Raw genomic sequence first — 17,706 nt, forward strand, 5'->3', positions numbered from 1 at the left:
AGGCCACGGGCCTCGTGTCCGCGTCCTCGGGGCGGCTCTGGAGATTTTAGTGGTGTTTGTGAGCCCACGCGTCCTTCGTGCACCCTGCGGGTTCTGCCCAGTCCCTAAAGGGGCAGGTGGGCGGCGGGGCCTCAGCCCGAGCTGGGCTGGCGTGTTAGGGCCTCGTGCGATGTGTCGGAGCTCTGTAGGGGCACCCGCTGAGATGCTGCTGTGAGCACAGCACAGCTGCGTGTGGATCCCATACAGGGACGAGATGCCTTGCTGTGTGCACTCACTGTGGTGGATGTGCTGAGTGCTGTGGAGGAGCGTCTCATAGTGGATTTAATAGGAAAGCTGCCAGTTACATCCCAAAATGCAGGAAGGTGCTCTTTAAGCAGTGAATTTTTAATAAACCCGGAGGTTTGTCCCTCCCCAGGGCCTTTCCCATGTGGTGTTGTGACCGTGGAGTCCCACTGGGTTCAGCTTTTCTCCTGCCCCACAGACACACCTTCCTCCCACGGGAATGGATGTGAGCACAACGCAGAGCTTTGTGCAGAGCCGAGTGGTGCAGCAGTGTTGGGAAATGCAGGCACAGCCCAGCCCTTCCTGTGCAATGCTGCACAGTGCTTCCCTGCACAGTGCTGCTCGCTGCTTCCCTGTGCAATGCCCAGTGATGCCAACGAACTGAAGAGCAGTGGTTAAAGATGAAAAGACCAAATCAGCTCTTGGAAGTGAGTGCCTGGCGGGTGGTGGGCTCTCAAGACGTGTGCTTGCTGACCTGTGCTGGATGTTAGCACCACACACACTGCTTTTAAGTCCAGTGAAACTTAGTGAAAGAAGCATTTTTATTTTTCTTTTCCCCCAGAAGAGCTGTGTTTGAGAGCTCGGAGCTGAAGTTACATCTTTTGTGACAGGAGAGGCACGGCCTTTCTCCCATCCCGCATGGCACCGCAGACAGAACCAGGCTGATGACAGAACTTCGGACAATGACGCACTTCAGGGCCTTCGCCCCAACTCAGCCTCGGGATGGGGGGTGTGAACACACCGGGGACCTGTAGAGATCACTGAGATACCCCGTGCCGGAGCAGCTCCCTGCAGCGGGTGCATGCAGTTTTCGCTCCCTGGGTGCAAGACTCTACTCTTGCTTTTGTTAAACCCCATCTGATTCCTCTCTGGTGGCAATGCCTGGGCTGCCCGCTCCTGCTAACTGCTGGGAAGCAGACGGAATTCAAGCTCTGGGCTAAGGGAAGAGGGGAAACAAACAAGTTTAAGTAAAATTGCCTTTTTATTTGCTATCCCTTATGCGTATGTTTAAAATGCTAAGCTTACGGAGGGAAGATTTAGATGGGATGTCAGAGAAGTTCATGGAAAGCGGTGAGCTGCTGGCACAGGCTGCCGGGGAGCTGGGGTGCGCCATCCCTGCAGGTGTTGAGGACCAGGTTGGATGGGGCCCCGCGCAGCCTGCTCTAGTGGCAGATCTGCAGGCTGGCAGCCTTGCCCGGGGCAGGGGGTCGACACTCGATGACCCGGGGTCGCTTCCAACCCGAGCCATCTATCGTCTTATGGCTTCTCCGCGTTGACTCCTCTCACGGAGCGACGGTGCGTCCCCACGTCCTCTGCTCCGCTCGGCCTCCCGGGATGGGCTCTGCCCCCATCCGCCGCCGCGACACCATTTGGCGCGGCCGCTCCGGACGGGAAATGGCGGCGGCGGGCGGGCCGTGCCCCACGCGGAGCTCCACCAGCGAGCTCCGGGCACCGCCGCCCCGCAGCAGAGCCCCGCCCGCTCCGCACGGGGCGGTGCCGTGACGGCCGGGCGCGGGATGGCGGCGGCGCGGAGAGCGCGGGATCCCCGCGCCGGCTTCAGGCGGGCGGCGGAGGAGCAGAGCCCCGCAGTGCCGCAGGGCCTGATCCGGGCGGCCCGGAAGAGCGCGCAGCTCAACCTGGCGGGCCGCGGCCTCGGCGACGGTGAGCGCGGGCAGCCCGTGCTGCGGGCGGGGCTGCACTCGGCGCCGCGCTGCCCTCCCTGCCCCGGCTGCGGCCGCTCGGCGGTAGCTCCGCGGGCTCGGTGCTCTTCGCTTTCTTTGTTTTTGCTGTTGCTGTGTTGACATAGAATTGCCAGCTTGGGGGAAGCGTCTGTGTGAAAGTGCCTGTGTGTGTGTGTCTGCAAGCCGCTGAGATGCCGGCGATGTGAGCGTGAAGCTGAGCCCTGTGCTTTGGCTTGCAGTGCCCCAGCACGTGTGGCGGATCAACCTGGACACCCCGGAGGAGGCCCACCAGAACCTCTCCTTCGGTGCTGCGGACCGCTGGTGGGAGCAGACGGACCTGACCAAGCTGATCCTGGCCTCCAACCAGCTGCGATGTCTGTCCGAGGACGTCAGGCTGCTGCCCGCGCTCACCGTTCTTGATGTACGTACCGAGATCCCGTTACAGTAAGGTCGGTCTCGCTGTAGGGCGTGGGGCAGCATAGTTTTAGATCCTTGTTTTCCGTTTTCTGCAGCGGTGGATGTGTAGAGGAGGCGTTATCAAGGACTGCTCTCTCCCTGTTGGTGCACTGGTTTATATCAGGTAGTGAGAAGTGTTGTGCAGAGAGATCTGGGGAGTTTTATCATGGGCACTGAAAGAACTGCTGCTGGATGCAGCCGCCTTTAACATGCTTCTGCACACTAAATATCAAATGATTTTCTCTCTCGGTGCTTGCTCTCAACTAGAACCTCACTAGATCGGCAGTTGCAGTTCTGCTGTTGGTACTGAGGAACGTGCACAGGTGTTGGTAGTGGACTGAAGGGCACTGAAGAACAAATTCAGGTGTTGCTAATGCTCAGAATTATTGTGTGCATTAGTTCTGCTCGGTTTGTTGTGGAGTGGGTGGAAGAAAGTGTACGAGGTGCAACTCAGTAAGCATTCCTAAACTTTTATTTTCCAGGTACGTGATAATCAGTTGACATCTCTTCCTTCTGCTTTAGGACAATTAGAAAATCTTCAGAAACTCGATGTCAGGTACTTGTTACAAAATCAGGGCATTGATTTTTCAGGGTGCGAAGGAGAGATAGTAGTAAAACAAATTTCATTCTTACAAAAATTAATTTCTGTTATTTGTTGTTGTTTTTTTTTAAATAGAGAACACTTATGTATTCAGAATTGTGTTTTAGACTAAAACTGAGGGTCTTAGGTTTGTCAGTATAATTTTGACTAACACTCCAAAGTCCCAGTCTTGTTTAAGCTGAATACCAATATTTTGAATGCTCACACAAAAGCAGTGTCAATGTTCGTTAGCTTCAGCATGGAAGTTTTGTTTTAAAGGAATAAAAATGCTTTTTCTTCATGAATAATATACATTGGAAATAGCTATAGATATCGTTCAGGCTGTAATTTTCATACTGTTCTGTTTACAGTTGTAATGTTAGAAGTTTGTGCATGAGGAGAGAGCGTGTTTCTTTTTTGTCTGTGAACTGTATCACAAGTAGTAGATGCAGCTGGAATATTATGGATTCAGATGTGAATGAAAAGTATTCTTTAAGAGAGCAACTCATTTCCTCTTAGGAAACTAAGGCGTTACAGAGGGCTGTAGTTGTAAGAGGGAGATTTTCTTAATGGTGATGGTGTCCTGAACAGCATTCCTGCATGCGTGCTGTGACGTGTAAACGTTTTGCAGACGTAATGAGCAGTTCTCTGCCAGCAGCAGGGTATCAGGTGCATCTGATGCTGGATGTGCTTTGTACTTGCTCTGGGGTCTGAAGAGTTTGTGTCTGGAATGGTTGTACACGTTGTAACCCTGGTTTGAACAGCATAGTGTGTAGCAGAAGTTTCTATATGTGGTTACATTCTTCAAACTTCTTAGCAATAATGACTTCCCTCTGTTTGACACATTTAATGCTAGCCACAACAAACTGAAGAGTATCCCAGAAGAGCTGATGCAGTTGTCACATTTGAAGAGCCTTCTTCTTCAACACAACCAGCTGAGCCACCTGCCGGAAGGATTTGGACAGCTTGTCAGTTTAGAAGAACTGGTAAATTACAACTTTTTGAAAAATACTTGTTCAGAAACATCAATCTATGTTTTCCTACTGCTAATTTAAAAAAAAAGTCTTAGAACTTTATGAATGGAGCTTATCAGCTGTTATGATTTTGTGTATTAGCTTGTGACCGAGTTTTGATTTGGATTTTCCAAATGTTTTAAGAAAAATCAAGTCCATTGTGATCTGTTTGTCATGGGAGACTTATCTTTTCCGTTCACATTTCTAACAGGGAAATCCTGAAGATGTCAGCAATCTAGTTTGAATATTCTGCCAGTAATTAACTTTGCAGCAGCGTACCCGTGGGATATTTTAAATGTCTCCATTTATAACCTCTTTTTCTTTGTTTCTTCACTCCTCAGGATCTGTCCAACAATCATCTTACAGACATTCCGACGAGTTTTGCTTTGCTCATTAACTTGGTGCGACTTGATTTGGCTTGTAATCAACTCAAGAACCTGCCTGCAGATATCAGTGCAATGAAAAGTAAGTTTGTTTCCCCTGATTGTTGAATGTCAGGCAGCCAGTTCTGTAGTTACATTCAGAAATACGTTGTGTGTTATTCCAGGTTAAGAAAGTAGGTTCTGAAGAATTAAAAGTGTTCTCAAGAGGACTTGCTTAGAATTATTTAAAACAACCAAAAAAAGCTACTGCAGCTCCATTGTATGAAACCTGAGTCCTCCTGTAGTTCATGTTACTCGACAGACACTCGGGGAACTACTAGAGAAGTGTAAGGGTTACTCTTCTGCAGTGAGGCTATTGGCCTTAGAACTGTGGTGAGCACTTTGACGAGAGCTTAGTGTGTATTTTGAGTGGAAAATGAAGTTTAAATAAGAGCTAGTTGAATTCACTGGAAAGAGGGACAGCATGAAGTGGTCAGTGATAGAAGTTAACTGTTGCTGTAATACCAAGCTTGCTGATGTTCACTTCGATTCCAACACGTATTCTGATAGCTGTGGCAGATCTGTAGGAGCAGGTGGTAGACTGCCTGCTTTTCTAAGTGCTACAGAAATTATCTTCAGGTCTTCCTGAGATGGCCTATGAGATTAGACCTAACCTTTCCTGTTACCTGCAGTCCTTGACTCCAAACAGGAGCCGGTGTTTGGCAGTGTCAGTGAAGGCCTTCCAGAATGTCTTGTGAAGAAGAAATGAAAAACAAGTCTTGCTTTTCAGCAGTGCTGATGCTAACTGATATGATTTCTTCCAAAGTTCAGATTTGACTTAATGCTTACAGTAAAAAAAAAACAGGGTTTCAATACTTTTGCAGAAAACTTTTTTTTTGGTTTTGTTATTCTGTAGGCTTAAGACAACTGGATTGTTCCAAAAACTACCTGGAAACTGTACCTTCTGAATTGGCAAGTATGGCTTCTTTGGAACTGCTGTATCTGAGGAAGAATAAATTGCATTCCTTGCCAGAATTTCCTTCATGTAAATTACTGAAGGTAAGGTTGAATAGTTGGGGTTTTGTAAATGTGTTTGCAATAAGCTTGTAGGATAATGATTGTTAGCTCAAATACAAGTTATCGTGAGTTGCTGTGATCAGAAGTTAGCAAATCTGTGTGTAGAAGTCTTTTTAATACATACTCATTTGCACTTACTGTCCACGTGCATCTATCTTAACAGCATTTAGAGGACAAACTTCCAGCAGTATTCAGATTTGGAAAATAAAAAAGAAAGCATTTAAGGAGAAGTGTGACTCAAATATTTGTGTAATATTGCCTGCAATGGCTGTTTTTATCTCTAAGAACTTTTTATGAGTAAACATACAGTTACTTTGTTCACTCCTGTTTTTCTTTGTAACTATGGAGAAATAGTGCATTCAAAAGAAGCACAGCCTTCGTATGTCACGTGGCCTTAATTTTCCTTATGTTTACAATTGCAAACTGCCTGTCTGAGGGTGTCAGAGATGTGTTACTCGTGGCATAGCAATCGATTAGGCCAATTGAATGTTTATGTCACTGGGTTTGTAATCAATAACCAAATCCATCACAGAATGTAGATACTGTAGTTTGGCATAGATCTGAACTTGGCACTTAAGGTCTTAAGCTATTCTAGTGTTTTCTACCCCAATTCCTGCTGGTATGTGAAGTTCTGTATCTACATAGCACATCCAGCAGCAAATGCCTCTCTTTGGTTTGAAGAACCATTCATAACTGTGGGCGATTTTTGTCTCCATAGGAATTACATGCTGGTGAAAATCAGATTGAGATATTAAATGCAGAAAATCTTAAGCATCTGAATTCCCTCTCTGTGTTGGAACTTAGAGACAACAAGATAAAATCAATTCCTGATGAAATCACTCTACTTCAGAAGTTGGAGCGACTTGACCTTGCCAACAATGATATCAGTAGGTAATAAAAAAAAAAAAAGCATGTGTCTGTGACAAAGCCTTCCTCGTGGCATCTATAGATGGCTGATTCTATAAATGATGCATTTTAGTAATTAAAAAAGGGCCTGGACTGTAAAATGAGGGATCTCTTTCTGTGTTTTGTAAACGTTGCAGTTGCAGTATGCCTTTCTTAAATGTGATATATTCTGTATCTTTTTGTTAGAAGTTGAGCTTCAGAATACCAGGCCATCTGGCAAACAACTGCTGGTGCTTGGGGTTGGTATTGAAGCAGTTCTGAGCTGAAATGGATTGTTTCCATTTGCAGATTGCCCTACACACTGGGGAACCTTCCTCAGTTGAAATTCCTGGCATTAGAAGGAAATCCTTTGAGAACCATTCGAAGAGACCTCCTGCAGGTAAGCACGTTTAGATAGTAATGAAAGCTGGTGATGTTGCAGACATCTGTTACCCAAACGGTGTAGGCAAAGTGCAGTTAGAAAACACCACAATTTGAAGTAGCCTGTTCAACTTGAGTCCATCGCTTCTGTTTGTGTGACTTTGGTTGCTGTTCCCATGGGGTTCTGATGCAATGCATGATGTGGTGAGGACTGTGGGATAAAGCAGGTCATTGCTTCACGAGACCTGTTTCTGATTTGCTACTGATGTTGTAATATGTATTACAAATGCAGCAGTAGATGTCTGGGGGAAGAAGGATAGAGCAGCTGTCTGCTGCCTCACCCTGCTGCAGGTTGCAGCTCATTGCAGTGCTAGGCAAGTACTTTATGTGAAGGTTTTCCTAGACGAGCATGGATTTTTGTTTTTCATTTCCTACCTGCCTGAATTAAAAATCTAGGATTCAATTCCCAACGAGTGTTTGCTGACAGATGTGTTTTGAGCAATGGCAATATCGTGTACAGAGTTTTATGCTTAAGTTTATGCTCACAGTCACTGCTTTAGTTCAGTCTCTTGTTCTAAGCATCAAGGAGAAACGTGCGGTACTGTAAGGAAATCCTAGTTTTATCCTAAAACAAATGGGCTGGGTGAGGTTATGTATAATTACTCAGAGGTCATGCATTTAGTAACTGTGTTTGAGCAGTAGAAATTGCTGTGAGAGGACTGCCAGTAACATTTTAGGAGAATCCAGAACACCAAACTGTCAATTCCCATGACAAATAGTACATTTCTTCTTCAAGTGTAATTGTGCTGGAGCTTTTTAGAGAAGGATGAGTTCATTTGAACAGTTCTTCCTTGCTCTTGGAGCTGGCCAAAGAACTCTTAGATGAAAAGCTAAAAATGTGGAGCCTAAGGTGGTAGCATGGGGCTGGGAGTTTTCAGCTGGAAGAAATGCACAGAAATCTAAAGAAACAAGGACATCAGCTGTTGCAGATAGGGTTTTTCTACAGAAACTGCTAGGTAGCTTTTATAACCAGCTGTGCTCCGAGCTCCATCTGTGTGACTGAATGTGTCATTTGTCATTGTCAGAGCAGCTGTGTAAATACTGGTAAATGCTGATGGACATTTTGTTCTTTCTTTCTTTCTTTTCATAAAAGAAAGGCACCCAGGAACTGCTGAAATACCTGCGAAGCAGAATCCAAGGTATGTTGCTTTATTGAGTTGCATCTTAAAGAGAACCTTTCTAAGAAATTAAGATAAACTAGAACTCACTTTCCTCCAGTTATCCTGCAGTGGTAGGTTTCTTTACTCAACAGTTTGCTTTTATATTTCTGTTCTGTTCTTCTTCCTACTCTGTTGGATAATATAGAGTTCTTTATGGAGTGTCATCACTTAGAAAAGCAGTTAAGTGTTTTTCCCTGGTCCCTTGTGTATTTTGGGTTGTTGGGTTTTGTTTTTGTTTTTTGTTTTTTTTTTGTTTTTCCTGCTTGCACATCATGGGAAATCTCCATAAGAAATTCCTCATGTACAGCTTGCTGACTGCCTGTTGGCTTTGTCACAGTGTAGAAGTGTAGGTGAGATTTAGCAAAGGTAATGTGTATCATTCACTCATGCCATGTATGGGCAGTACAGTCCTGCAGTTCCCAGAAATCAGGCATGAGGAAGGCAGCCTCAAGGCCGTGGTGGTGCCATGAACTCCTCCATGTAGCTGTCTAAGAATATAAAAAATCCTGGGGGAGAAAGTAATAGCTTATTTTAAACAGAATTCAAATCCTGGCCTATTCATCCCTCTGTGACTGAAGTCTTGATCCCACCCTTCCCTATGGAAGTAATTGAAAAGTCACCAAGCATGAATCAGGTGAAACATCTCAAGATTAATTCTCTGACCCAAACTGCTGCACGTCTTTGCAGAATCCCCTTTTGGATGTAACTGGGTGAGTTAAAGAGCACCTTGCTATTTGTGTGGATGCAATACTTCTGTATTCCTTTTACAAGAAGGGGCCACAAGTTGCTGGTGTGCACACAGGTCGCTTTCTGGGTTAGTGCTTCCTCCCCTCATTCAGTGAGATCATTTTCATTTGGTTGGTTTTCTTTTGTTGTGGTTTTTTTTCCTTCTTTGTTTTTAACTTCATTCCATATTTTGTAAACGAAGTTTGATTTTTTGATTATGTAAGAAACTGAGGGTCAAAATCTGAGCAACTTGCGTGTGGAGGAGAGGAAAGCTTTTCAAGACAGGATTTTCTTTCACCTTTAGAAATCTTTGCTTTTCTTAAATTTTAAGAGATGAAATAGGAAAGAGGACCGAGTTCACTGGTCGTGTTAAATATATAGCATGGAAATAACTATTCTGCACTTAAGTGGCAAAAAAGGCTTAAGCTCTTAATTTAGAGGGGGCCTTGATGCTACACATAGGAAAATTATATTGAGAATGATATGTGTGGCTTGAGTGGGCTTTCTCTCCATCTGCCAGAGGATGGCAGCATTAATTAGATCACTGCAGTGTGTAAAACTGCCTCGAAATGTCCAATTCCATGCAAATCTGATGTACTGTTAACTTTGCAAGAATGAATTGGATGCTTGAGTACATACTCAAATGCTCATCTGCTAATAGTGATAGTTTTTATAATTGGGTGTGATAAAATAAGCTGAAGTCTTGCATGGATTTTAGTGTTTGTGGTGTTACTGGAGCTGTTTGAGCATTTAAGAGGGTGCTAATCCAGGAGCAGCAACGGACCTGTTCACGTAGAGGCTTAAGCTGAATAGTGCCTCCAACCTCAGGGGTCTTCCTTAATGAAAGAATTACTAGTTGGACAAAGGTACAAGGGTTGGTAGGCTTCAGATCAGGAATGCTGCTGAATTTCTTGCAGTTTTGTTGGCTTCTTTTAGTGGCAGTTAATTTTTCGTGTGTTTGGGCTTCTAGCTGAGCTTCACCCTGCTGAAGGGCCCGTGAGCTCCTCAGGGATATTGCCACAGCCTGGATGTGCACAACGAGGTTTTCATTTCTTAGCTATTCAGAGCAGCCAACAAGTTCTTCATATGGGTTGGAGAGAGTAATCAGAAGGAACTCTGCAAAGACAAAAGAGAGTATTATGAAGGTCTTTATAAATATTAATGTTCTAACTGTAACTGTGGTTGGGTTAGCTGATCTGGAGATAGGTGACCTGGATCACTTTGTGCCCTTCTTACCTGCCTGTCACTGCCTCCCTGCCCTTTGGAGGTGACTGCCCAACGTAGCAGTTAGCATGACTGCTGCACTGATGTGTCACCTATTTTTATCAAAATCCAACTCAACTCTTCCCCCTGCCTCTGCTAAAAAGTGAACAAATAAAAGATGCCAACCCATGAACAACCCAAATCCCAAACTACAAAGACCCTTGTTAGAAAGATCCTTTCATAATATGAATCTGGTTGTATGCAATCAATCTCGGAGACAGGCAGAGTTAAAATGGGAGACCACAGGTGACGAGGGACACTACAGCTCTCCACCTGAGTTGTTCAGAGCACATCTGAGTGCAGCCTGTGGTGTGTGACTGTTGTGTTACTTCCAGATGACAAAACCAGCCCAAATGAAGAGCCTCCTGTGACAGCCATGACTCTCCCAAGCGAGTCAAGGATTAACATGCATGCCATAGCTACACTCAAATTACTGGAATATAGGTATGTGTTTTGAAAGAGTGCCTGTTTCTAAAGCTGGAAGAAAACTTCCCTGTAATTTTTTTTTATTAACTTGATTCAGATCTTAACTTGATTTGAATTGCAGCTCACCTTTTTTTTTTTTCTAATGTTGTATGTTTACAGTACCACTCCTTTTAACTCACTGAAATAATGATTCCTTTCAAGTGCTTTTTTTTTTTTTTTTTTTGCACTTCCTTAGTTAGCATCAATAAAAACATCTTAGGAATTGTATTTTTAGTTCGTTCTTAAATTAACAATTTAACTTATTAGGTTAGGAAAGGGTCAGAAAACCATTCTTGCTAAGAATTGCCAAATAAAGTGCACGGTCCTGCAAAGAGCTGGGATGCAGAAAGGACATGGCTGTAGTGAAAGGGTTGGGATGGCTTCAGTCACTGTAAACCTTGAGAAGGTTCAGTACTTACATGAGCTGCACATCACTGTGGGAGGGATATTTTCTGAACTGAGGGAGGAATGAGTTGAACACCCATCTGCTGCAGTTTCTGGCCCAATCTATGGCATGTGTGCTGAAGTAGTGACCTCATTCAGCTCTTACTGAAAGTTCTTAAGCCAGGTAACAGATCAGGCTGTCAGGGTGAAGCAGTACTATTGCCCAGGTGACGTGCAAAATGGTGATCAGTTATCTTTTTCATTAACAGTCCTTCCAGGACTTCAGTTTGTAGATAGGTATGTATCTGTTCTGCTGCTCATCATTTTCTCAGAGGTGACTGTTAATAAATAGGAGATGATTAACTTTTCATATTACTCAGCTAAATGCTTCTCATTGTGCAGTGAGAAGCAGGTGGCTGTGATTCCTGACGACGTGTTCAACGCAGTCAGAAGCACTCCTGTCACCAGTGTCAACTTCAGCAAAAATCAGCTGACTGCCATTCCTCCGAGGTACATCTGTAGGACTTCTTTACGTGCTGCTTTTATTTTCTCTTTTGTTTCTCAGCATCTTGTGTTGGGTTTGGTATTGTTTGGGTTTTTTTTTCTAATCAAGGATATTTACTCTTTTTCCTCCGTATGTGTACAAATGCAGAGAATGTAAAAGGGATGCTGAATAATGTGCTGGCATTTTTAGTGTGAGTGGCATGCAGGAGGGTCCATTCATCTGCATGGAGATCTCAGTAAAATGAAGCTTGGATGTATTTAGCAGTGCTTTCATTGTACGTTGTCTTTTGTACTGTGCTGCTAAGCAGTATTGGAATAAGTAGGGGCAGACTCCAGTGTGACTTCTCATCATAATCAAGTGGGGTACTTAACTACAGTCTAGTATTGTTTTCTCTACAAAGTGGTCCTCTCACGTGAAGATAATACATGTGTAAACCTTGTGAAACAATAGCTCTGTACTGGAGAAGAGGTCGTTTGAGGATTCACTTTCTTCAGATAGCTTTTATTTTTCCTAAGGAAGCCTGAACAGTTTCCATGCCATTTTGCATAGCTCTGGATGTTTTTGCACTTTATCTCAAGGAAGATCTTTGTGTTGACAGCCATGGTAACAAACACTGGTGTTGTGCAGGGAGGAGGCTCACTGCATGCTGAGAGCCCACCTACATCATGAAGGCCCATTTCCAGAAATACCACTGTATCTGTGGGGTGGCTTATTTTAATTCTTGGACACAAATGTGCTGAGCAATTAACCTTCAGCCCTCAGGACTCGAGGTGCTGCCTCTCGTAGAGGAAAACCTCTTGTCAGTACCATTTGCTGAAAGAATGCTTGAGCCACCCATGCTTGTTTGCTCTGTTAGAGGCTCCTGTGCACAGAGGGGAGGAAGGTGTAGGTATGTGTGTGCACTGCTAGGTGCCAAGGAATACAGTGACAATCCAGATCGGAGAGTTGGATGTTTAGTTTGTCTCATTGCCTTTTGTTCTACAACAGAGGTTCTGTTACAGAGATTCAGCAACGAACTTTGAGTTTTTATGTACTTCACATCAAAGAATCTTAGTATTGTATTCCTTTTACAAGATGCAGTGAAGGCTGTGTCCTGCAGTTCATAATAGCAGAAGTGTGGAACAGAAACGAAAGAGGGTACAGAAATAAGTCTCTTTCTGTTTGACTGCATGAAGAAGATGGATAGTATTTTTGTTGAGGCATTCACAGGAGATGGCAGTGATGGTCATTGCATTTCAGCGAGTGGGCCTTAGCAAAACTCACTCTCCTAACCAGTGAGACAAGATTGATCCTTCTGCAAACTTTAAGAAAGTGATTCTGAGCTTTGTTCTCACACGAAGTGTAGGACTCCAGGACAGGCAGTTTTCCCAGGTAGAGTTTCCACTCTCAAAATGGCTCCTGAAATGTCAAGAACCGTTGGAAGCTCCTCAGTCTGTGGACCTGTAGAATAAAGCAGTTTTTCAGTAACTTGGTATGCAAACGTGAGCTTCCATAGTAAAAGTATATTCAATGTTGGGTTTCAGGATCACGGAGCTGAAAGACTCAGTTTGTGATGTCAGCTTTGGCTTCAATAAAATCTCTTCTGTTTCCTTGGAGCTCTGCACGCTTCATAAATTGACACATTTGGATATCAGGTTTGTGATGAGTGTTGGACTTCCTTTCCCAGTGACTCGTTTTCATGCCTCTTTAAACCAGCCATCTGTTGCAGTGCAATAGCAGCACTGAGGTAATGTTTCATTTCCCAAAAGGGCTCCCTGCCAGTTGAATGGCCTGCAGATCTCAAATAGCAAGCAGCCTAGATTTAGGCATTGGTTAAAGAAGAACTCAAAAAAATGGGTGAGCTCTAAGGCTTACTGTGGTGAAAACTCTCATCTCAGTCAGTAAAAGCTTCTCAGAGATGTTAAGATATTTAGAAACAAAACAGAAAACAATTCTGGGGTAATATCTGGGAAGTATGAGAGTGAAGGTATCGACTCTGGTATTCTGCCTGGAACTGGAGCTTCATTTAATGAAAATAATTCCTGTAATGACTCTTTATGTCACACTCAAGGGATACCTTGTTTGTCCTTACAAACCCATCTTCTCTGTATGTAAGAAGCTTCTGAATGGCTTCCCATTGTGGGAAGTGCTGCAGGAACAGTGGCTGTAAATGAGTTTGCTGAAGCCAATGGATATCAGGCTCAAGGATTTAGAGTTATCTTAGCAGTTGACCTTGGCACCAACATCAGACTGTTTCATGAACTTTCCTCTGGAACCCAAATAGCTGAACTACCAGACACGTTTCTGGAACTGTTAGGTGCTTAGAAATGTTTGGGAGTCTTTAAAGAACAGACTTTATGTTTCCTTACTGGCAAACATGGGAATACAGTCTTGGTTTGCTGCCTCAGTCCCTTTATGAAGTGGTTTAAAAGAGCATGTTAGCACTGGTAAACGTGGGTATTCTTTAATTGTGGGTTCTTAATTAAAATCTTAGAAGTTGGTGATTATTGTTTGTCTTAATTTGATACACAGGAATAATGTTTTGACGTCTTTACCTGAGGAGATGGAGGCACTGACGAAACTGCAAGTAATAAATCTGTCCTTTAATAGGTGAGCAACTACTTCTTTTTTTAGTAATAATAAAAAGAATTCAGTGTAATGTTAATGTGAGATTAGAACGAGAAGGGACTTCAGCTAACTGTGAGATTAGAGCAGTTGAAGAAAATGTGCATCTTTATGCAGTGGTATATTTGTGGAATTTTCTATCACAAGTTTTGGAGAGAGACAGTAGAAACTGGTTAAGAAAAGGGGTTAAACAGCCTTGAGAGCAACATCACAGAAGAGGACGCCCTGTAGCACCCACCATGTCAGTTCCAGGTGATGGGAAAAATTGCAGGGGAGAGGTGTCCCTGAGCAGTCCTGAAATGACTTTCTTCACACAGCAGTCCCTTTCTGTGTGACACAAGCTGCCATTCACAGGGCTGAAATGGGCAGTGTTGGGCTGCAGTTCTGTTCAGGTGCTGAGCACTCACTGTGCAAATTTCACCCAGCTTTTTTGCTTTGTGCAAGATAACGAGGTAATCAGTTTAAACAGCAGCATGTGTAAATATTTACTTGCAGTAAACAGTGCTGAAATGCTGTCTCATTTGAAAGGCTGTTTGTTTTATCGATTGCCCTGTTTCTGACTTCCATTTCTTCCTTCTGAAGATTTAAAGTATTTCCCAGTGTCCTTTACCGCATCCTCGCGCTGGAGACCGTCCTGCTCAGTAACAATCAGGTGGGGTCCATAGACCCTCTGCAGCTGAAGGGGATGGAGAAGCTCGGGACGTTGGACCTTCAGAATAATGACCTTCTCCAGGTGCCACCAGAACTTGGGAACTGTGAAACCCTGAGGTGTGTATTTTAAAGTGGTGACTTGTTTAATAAGAACACATTCTGCCTGGTTTCTTCAGAGCATGTTTTGTCAGAGGGCAAGGCACTAACTTTCTTCTTGGTCTCAGTGCACAAAATGGGTCTCTTACTGTTTGAAAAGCAATGCAGTTCCTTCCATAGTTCCTCAAGACTGTAGAAAGTTGGAGGAGTTATTTCAGGGTTTAAAAATAAAATGACAGGGTAACGTGGAAACATGTTTGGAAAACCAGATGCCCAAAAACTTGTTTCAGTGCTTCTGAAGGTGAGGGTTAACTGTAAGGATCGATATTTGGTGGATTCTAGATTGGGTTTTCCAGAAGGTCTCTGTTGCCTAGCCTAGCCCCTGAGTTGGCTGGTTGCTCTTTGCAGTAAGAGTTGTCTTTGTGTTAGGACTGCCCCTCCTGCAGCATTTTTCTGCCTTCTGCCAAAACTGAAGGTTAGCAACTTAAATTACTAAAATTGTTTAAAGTTTTACGCTCAAAGTGGCCATTTTAAAGGCCAGGAGAAAACTAAGAACAGAAGTGGTAACATTTGAAGATGAGGCTGCTTTCATTAATGAAGACAAGACAAGTCATCAGAGATCTTAAAAAATAAAATGAAATGAATTCAGGCGTATTTATTACCAGAATTTGATGCATATCTTGTGGCAGTCTGCATTTGGAGAATATATCAAACGTCTGATGCTCATTGCTGAGTTCTCAGCAGCACTCATCTCTCTGTAGGAACATCAGCTGTATGCATTCATTGCATACTGGCTGTGGATGAGAAAGTAGAAGAATGAAGGGAAATGCCAGGATTTCTAAAAGAAGTATGCAAAATGACATCAGAAGGTTTTGTTGGTTGATGTGTTTAAATGTTAAAGTCTAAGACAGTTATGGTGGCTGTATGTATTACTGCAGAGCCTGCTGGCCAGGTGGGTGAGCCACAGCCTGGGTGTGCTTGGCTCCTTACCTGTGCGTGACTCAGGCTGCTATAAAAGAGATGGGAGTGTTCTGCAAATAGCGATGCTTGCTGAAGAGACGCGGCTGTCAGTATTCTTACATGACGTACCTCAAAGACAGCTAAGCATAGCTAGTCTGCCTTGTCAGAAATAATGAGTTATGTGGTAGTGTGGTTTTCCCCTGTGAAGTGCACTTTCTTGCTGGTCTTACAAATGCAAAATAAAACAACCCCCCTGAACACACACACAAAAACCTCCACAGCCACTTAGTGTGTGAAGTGAGCTGGCAGCCAAGCTGGAAAGTGGAGGTTGCAGTGAAACAGTTTTTGCCTTTCACTGTGCAATTTATGTATTTCAGAAGTTCTTTTTCTCACTCTGTTTTGGCAGAGACTTGCTTAGGAAGTGGGGTATGTGTGTATCATGCAGCTACAGTAATATAGCACCACTGATCTATTGGCATAAATGAAAATGCAGATGTCTCTGAAGAAGGTACATTAGCGTGAATTAAGGTAGCAGGAGTTATTCTGGAAGAACGAAAGAGGTCTTACTAAAGTATTTCAAAAGATTCTTCTGTTTGCTGTGTATGAATGTGCTGCAAGAAGGAAAAGCCTGTGTACAAATAACTCCACATCTGTCTTTGCAGGACACTTCTCTTAGAAGGGAATCCGTTCCGTGCCCCCCGAGCAGCCGTTCTGGCCAAAGGAACAGCTGCAGTGCTGGAGTACCTGAGGAGCCGGATCCCTGCGTGACGGGCTGCCTCCCTGCCTGCTTGGAAGTGTCACCCTGTGTGTCCCAGCACTGTGTGTCCCAGCACTGTGTGTCCCAGCACATCCCTTCCTCGCTGGTTGTAAGCTGCTGGTCTGGCGTGGGCCAGAAGGCGTTGATTATAGCATTCTTAGTTTGCATGTTAAGAAATTCTTCACCAACAAAATATTCTCCACTCAAGGCTGCATGTCTCAGGAGCTGCAGAGTACCACAATCTATGTTTACACTTTTTGTAAGAAACAATGCAGGTGAAAGCTGTGTTTGGTGATACAGACAGTGTTTTTCTACAATTAAGCCTTTTTTTTTTTTTAAGAATTGTAAGCACCAAAGTAACCGAGCAGAAGGGGGAAATGAGCTTTTTGATTTTTGTATACCTGTTTTATAATCTCCTGTAGGGTGTTCGATCTCTCTTCACCACTGCCTCAAAGCTTTGGTTGCTGGTCTGTACGTGGAAAAATGCCTGAACCCTTAACGTGATGAGCACGGTGTGAATCGTCCTGCAGACCGTGTGCATGTCCCGTGTCAGCGGCAGCCAACGTGCCTGATGTTGGTAGTGCACTGAAACAATAAATGTTTGCTGTTGGATACATGTTCTGTTTCTAAATCTTTATGCTCTAATTGAAGTTTTTAGCCAGTAACGTACAGACATTCTTTTATTTGAATGCACTTCAACATCATGGAGATGATCTCAGTTAATAGGAGTAACGCAGCGTGGGCATTAACAGTATGGAAGGGAGAGCTGCTTGATGATTCTGTGACTGATCCATTGCTTCTTGCAGGCGGGAGGATGTGGGATGGCAGCAGATACAGCGTGGATTCCCACTGCTGAGGGTTTCTGTTTGTTGGCTTTTTTAAACCGCACCGAGTGCTTCTGCTGTGGGTGCTGTGTGGGTGCTGTGGTTGGGCTCTGTGATTACTGACTGCAAACCCTTCACTTTGCAAACTGAAATGAGTTCTTTTAGAAAAGAGCTTTAAACTCTAAGACATCTTTGCATTTAGGAACAGAACTATACCTCATTCTTCACTCCGTGTGAAGGCAAGCTGGCACCAGGTGGGTATGCAGTGTGTTTTGTAAAGTAAAACGTATGGAATGAAAGCATTTTCATTTCCTCCGCCTGTTGTTGCTGTAATGCACAAAGATGTGATATGGCTTAAAGTTGACCTTCACAAGTTTTGTATGTGACCAGAACTAACATGGAAACGCTCTTCCTTTTCCTCAGGGTCTTTGAGCTTAGCGAGCACCTTTCAGCAAGAGGGATGACGGCTGCTGCCCCTCCAGCAGCAGCAGGGGGCTGTGACCCAGAAGAAAAGCAGCAGGCCTGGCCCAGGG

The 17,706-nt window shown here is 44.1% G+C and overlaps 1 protein-coding gene across 1 annotated transcript; it reads left to right on the forward strand.

Moving 5' to 3' along the window:
- Positions 1–1,787: 1,787 nt before the first annotated feature.
- LRRC40 (leucine rich repeat containing 40) lies at positions 1,788–16,399 on the forward strand. The gene is made up of 15 exons (XM_065737469.1): positions 1,788–1,944; positions 2,204–2,385; positions 2,903–2,976; positions 3,857–3,986; positions 4,355–4,478; positions 5,292–5,434; positions 6,171–6,343; positions 6,647–6,737; positions 7,872–7,917; positions 10,263–10,371; positions 11,179–11,286; positions 12,805–12,915; positions 13,793–13,870; positions 14,468–14,653; positions 16,255–16,399. The coding sequence occupies exons 1-15, from the start codon at positions 1,800–1,802 to the stop codon at positions 16,358–16,360; spliced, it is 1,806 nt and encodes a 601-aa protein (XP_065593541.1). The 5' UTR covers positions 1,788–1,799; the 3' UTR covers positions 16,361–16,399.
- The last annotated feature ends 1,307 nt before the right edge of the window (positions 16,400–17,706 follow it).

This window comes from Cyrtonyx montezumae, unplaced genomic scaffold, assembly GCF_038088225.1.
Source record: "Cyrtonyx montezumae isolate F1298 unplaced genomic scaffold, pur_monq_1.0 scaffold_1, whole genome shotgun sequence".
Taxonomy (NCBI): domain Eukaryota; kingdom Metazoa; phylum Chordata; class Aves; order Galliformes; family Odontophoridae; genus Cyrtonyx; species Cyrtonyx montezumae.

Excerpts from the sequence above, each read along its gene's own strand:
- LRRC40 (XM_065737469.1), top strand. The coding sequence starts at position 1,800 with ATGGCGGCGGCGCGGAGAGCGCGGGATCCCCGCGCCGGCTTCAGGCGG. Across the intron at positions 10,372-11,178 it reads CTCAAATTACTGGAATATAG|TGAGAAGCAGGTGGCTGTGA; the intron begins GTATGTGTTTTG and ends CTCATTGTGCAG. Across the intron at positions 14,654-16,254 it reads GGGAACTGTGAAACCCTGAG|GACACTTCTCTTAGAAGGGA; the intron begins GTGTGTATTTTA and ends CTGTCTTTGCAG.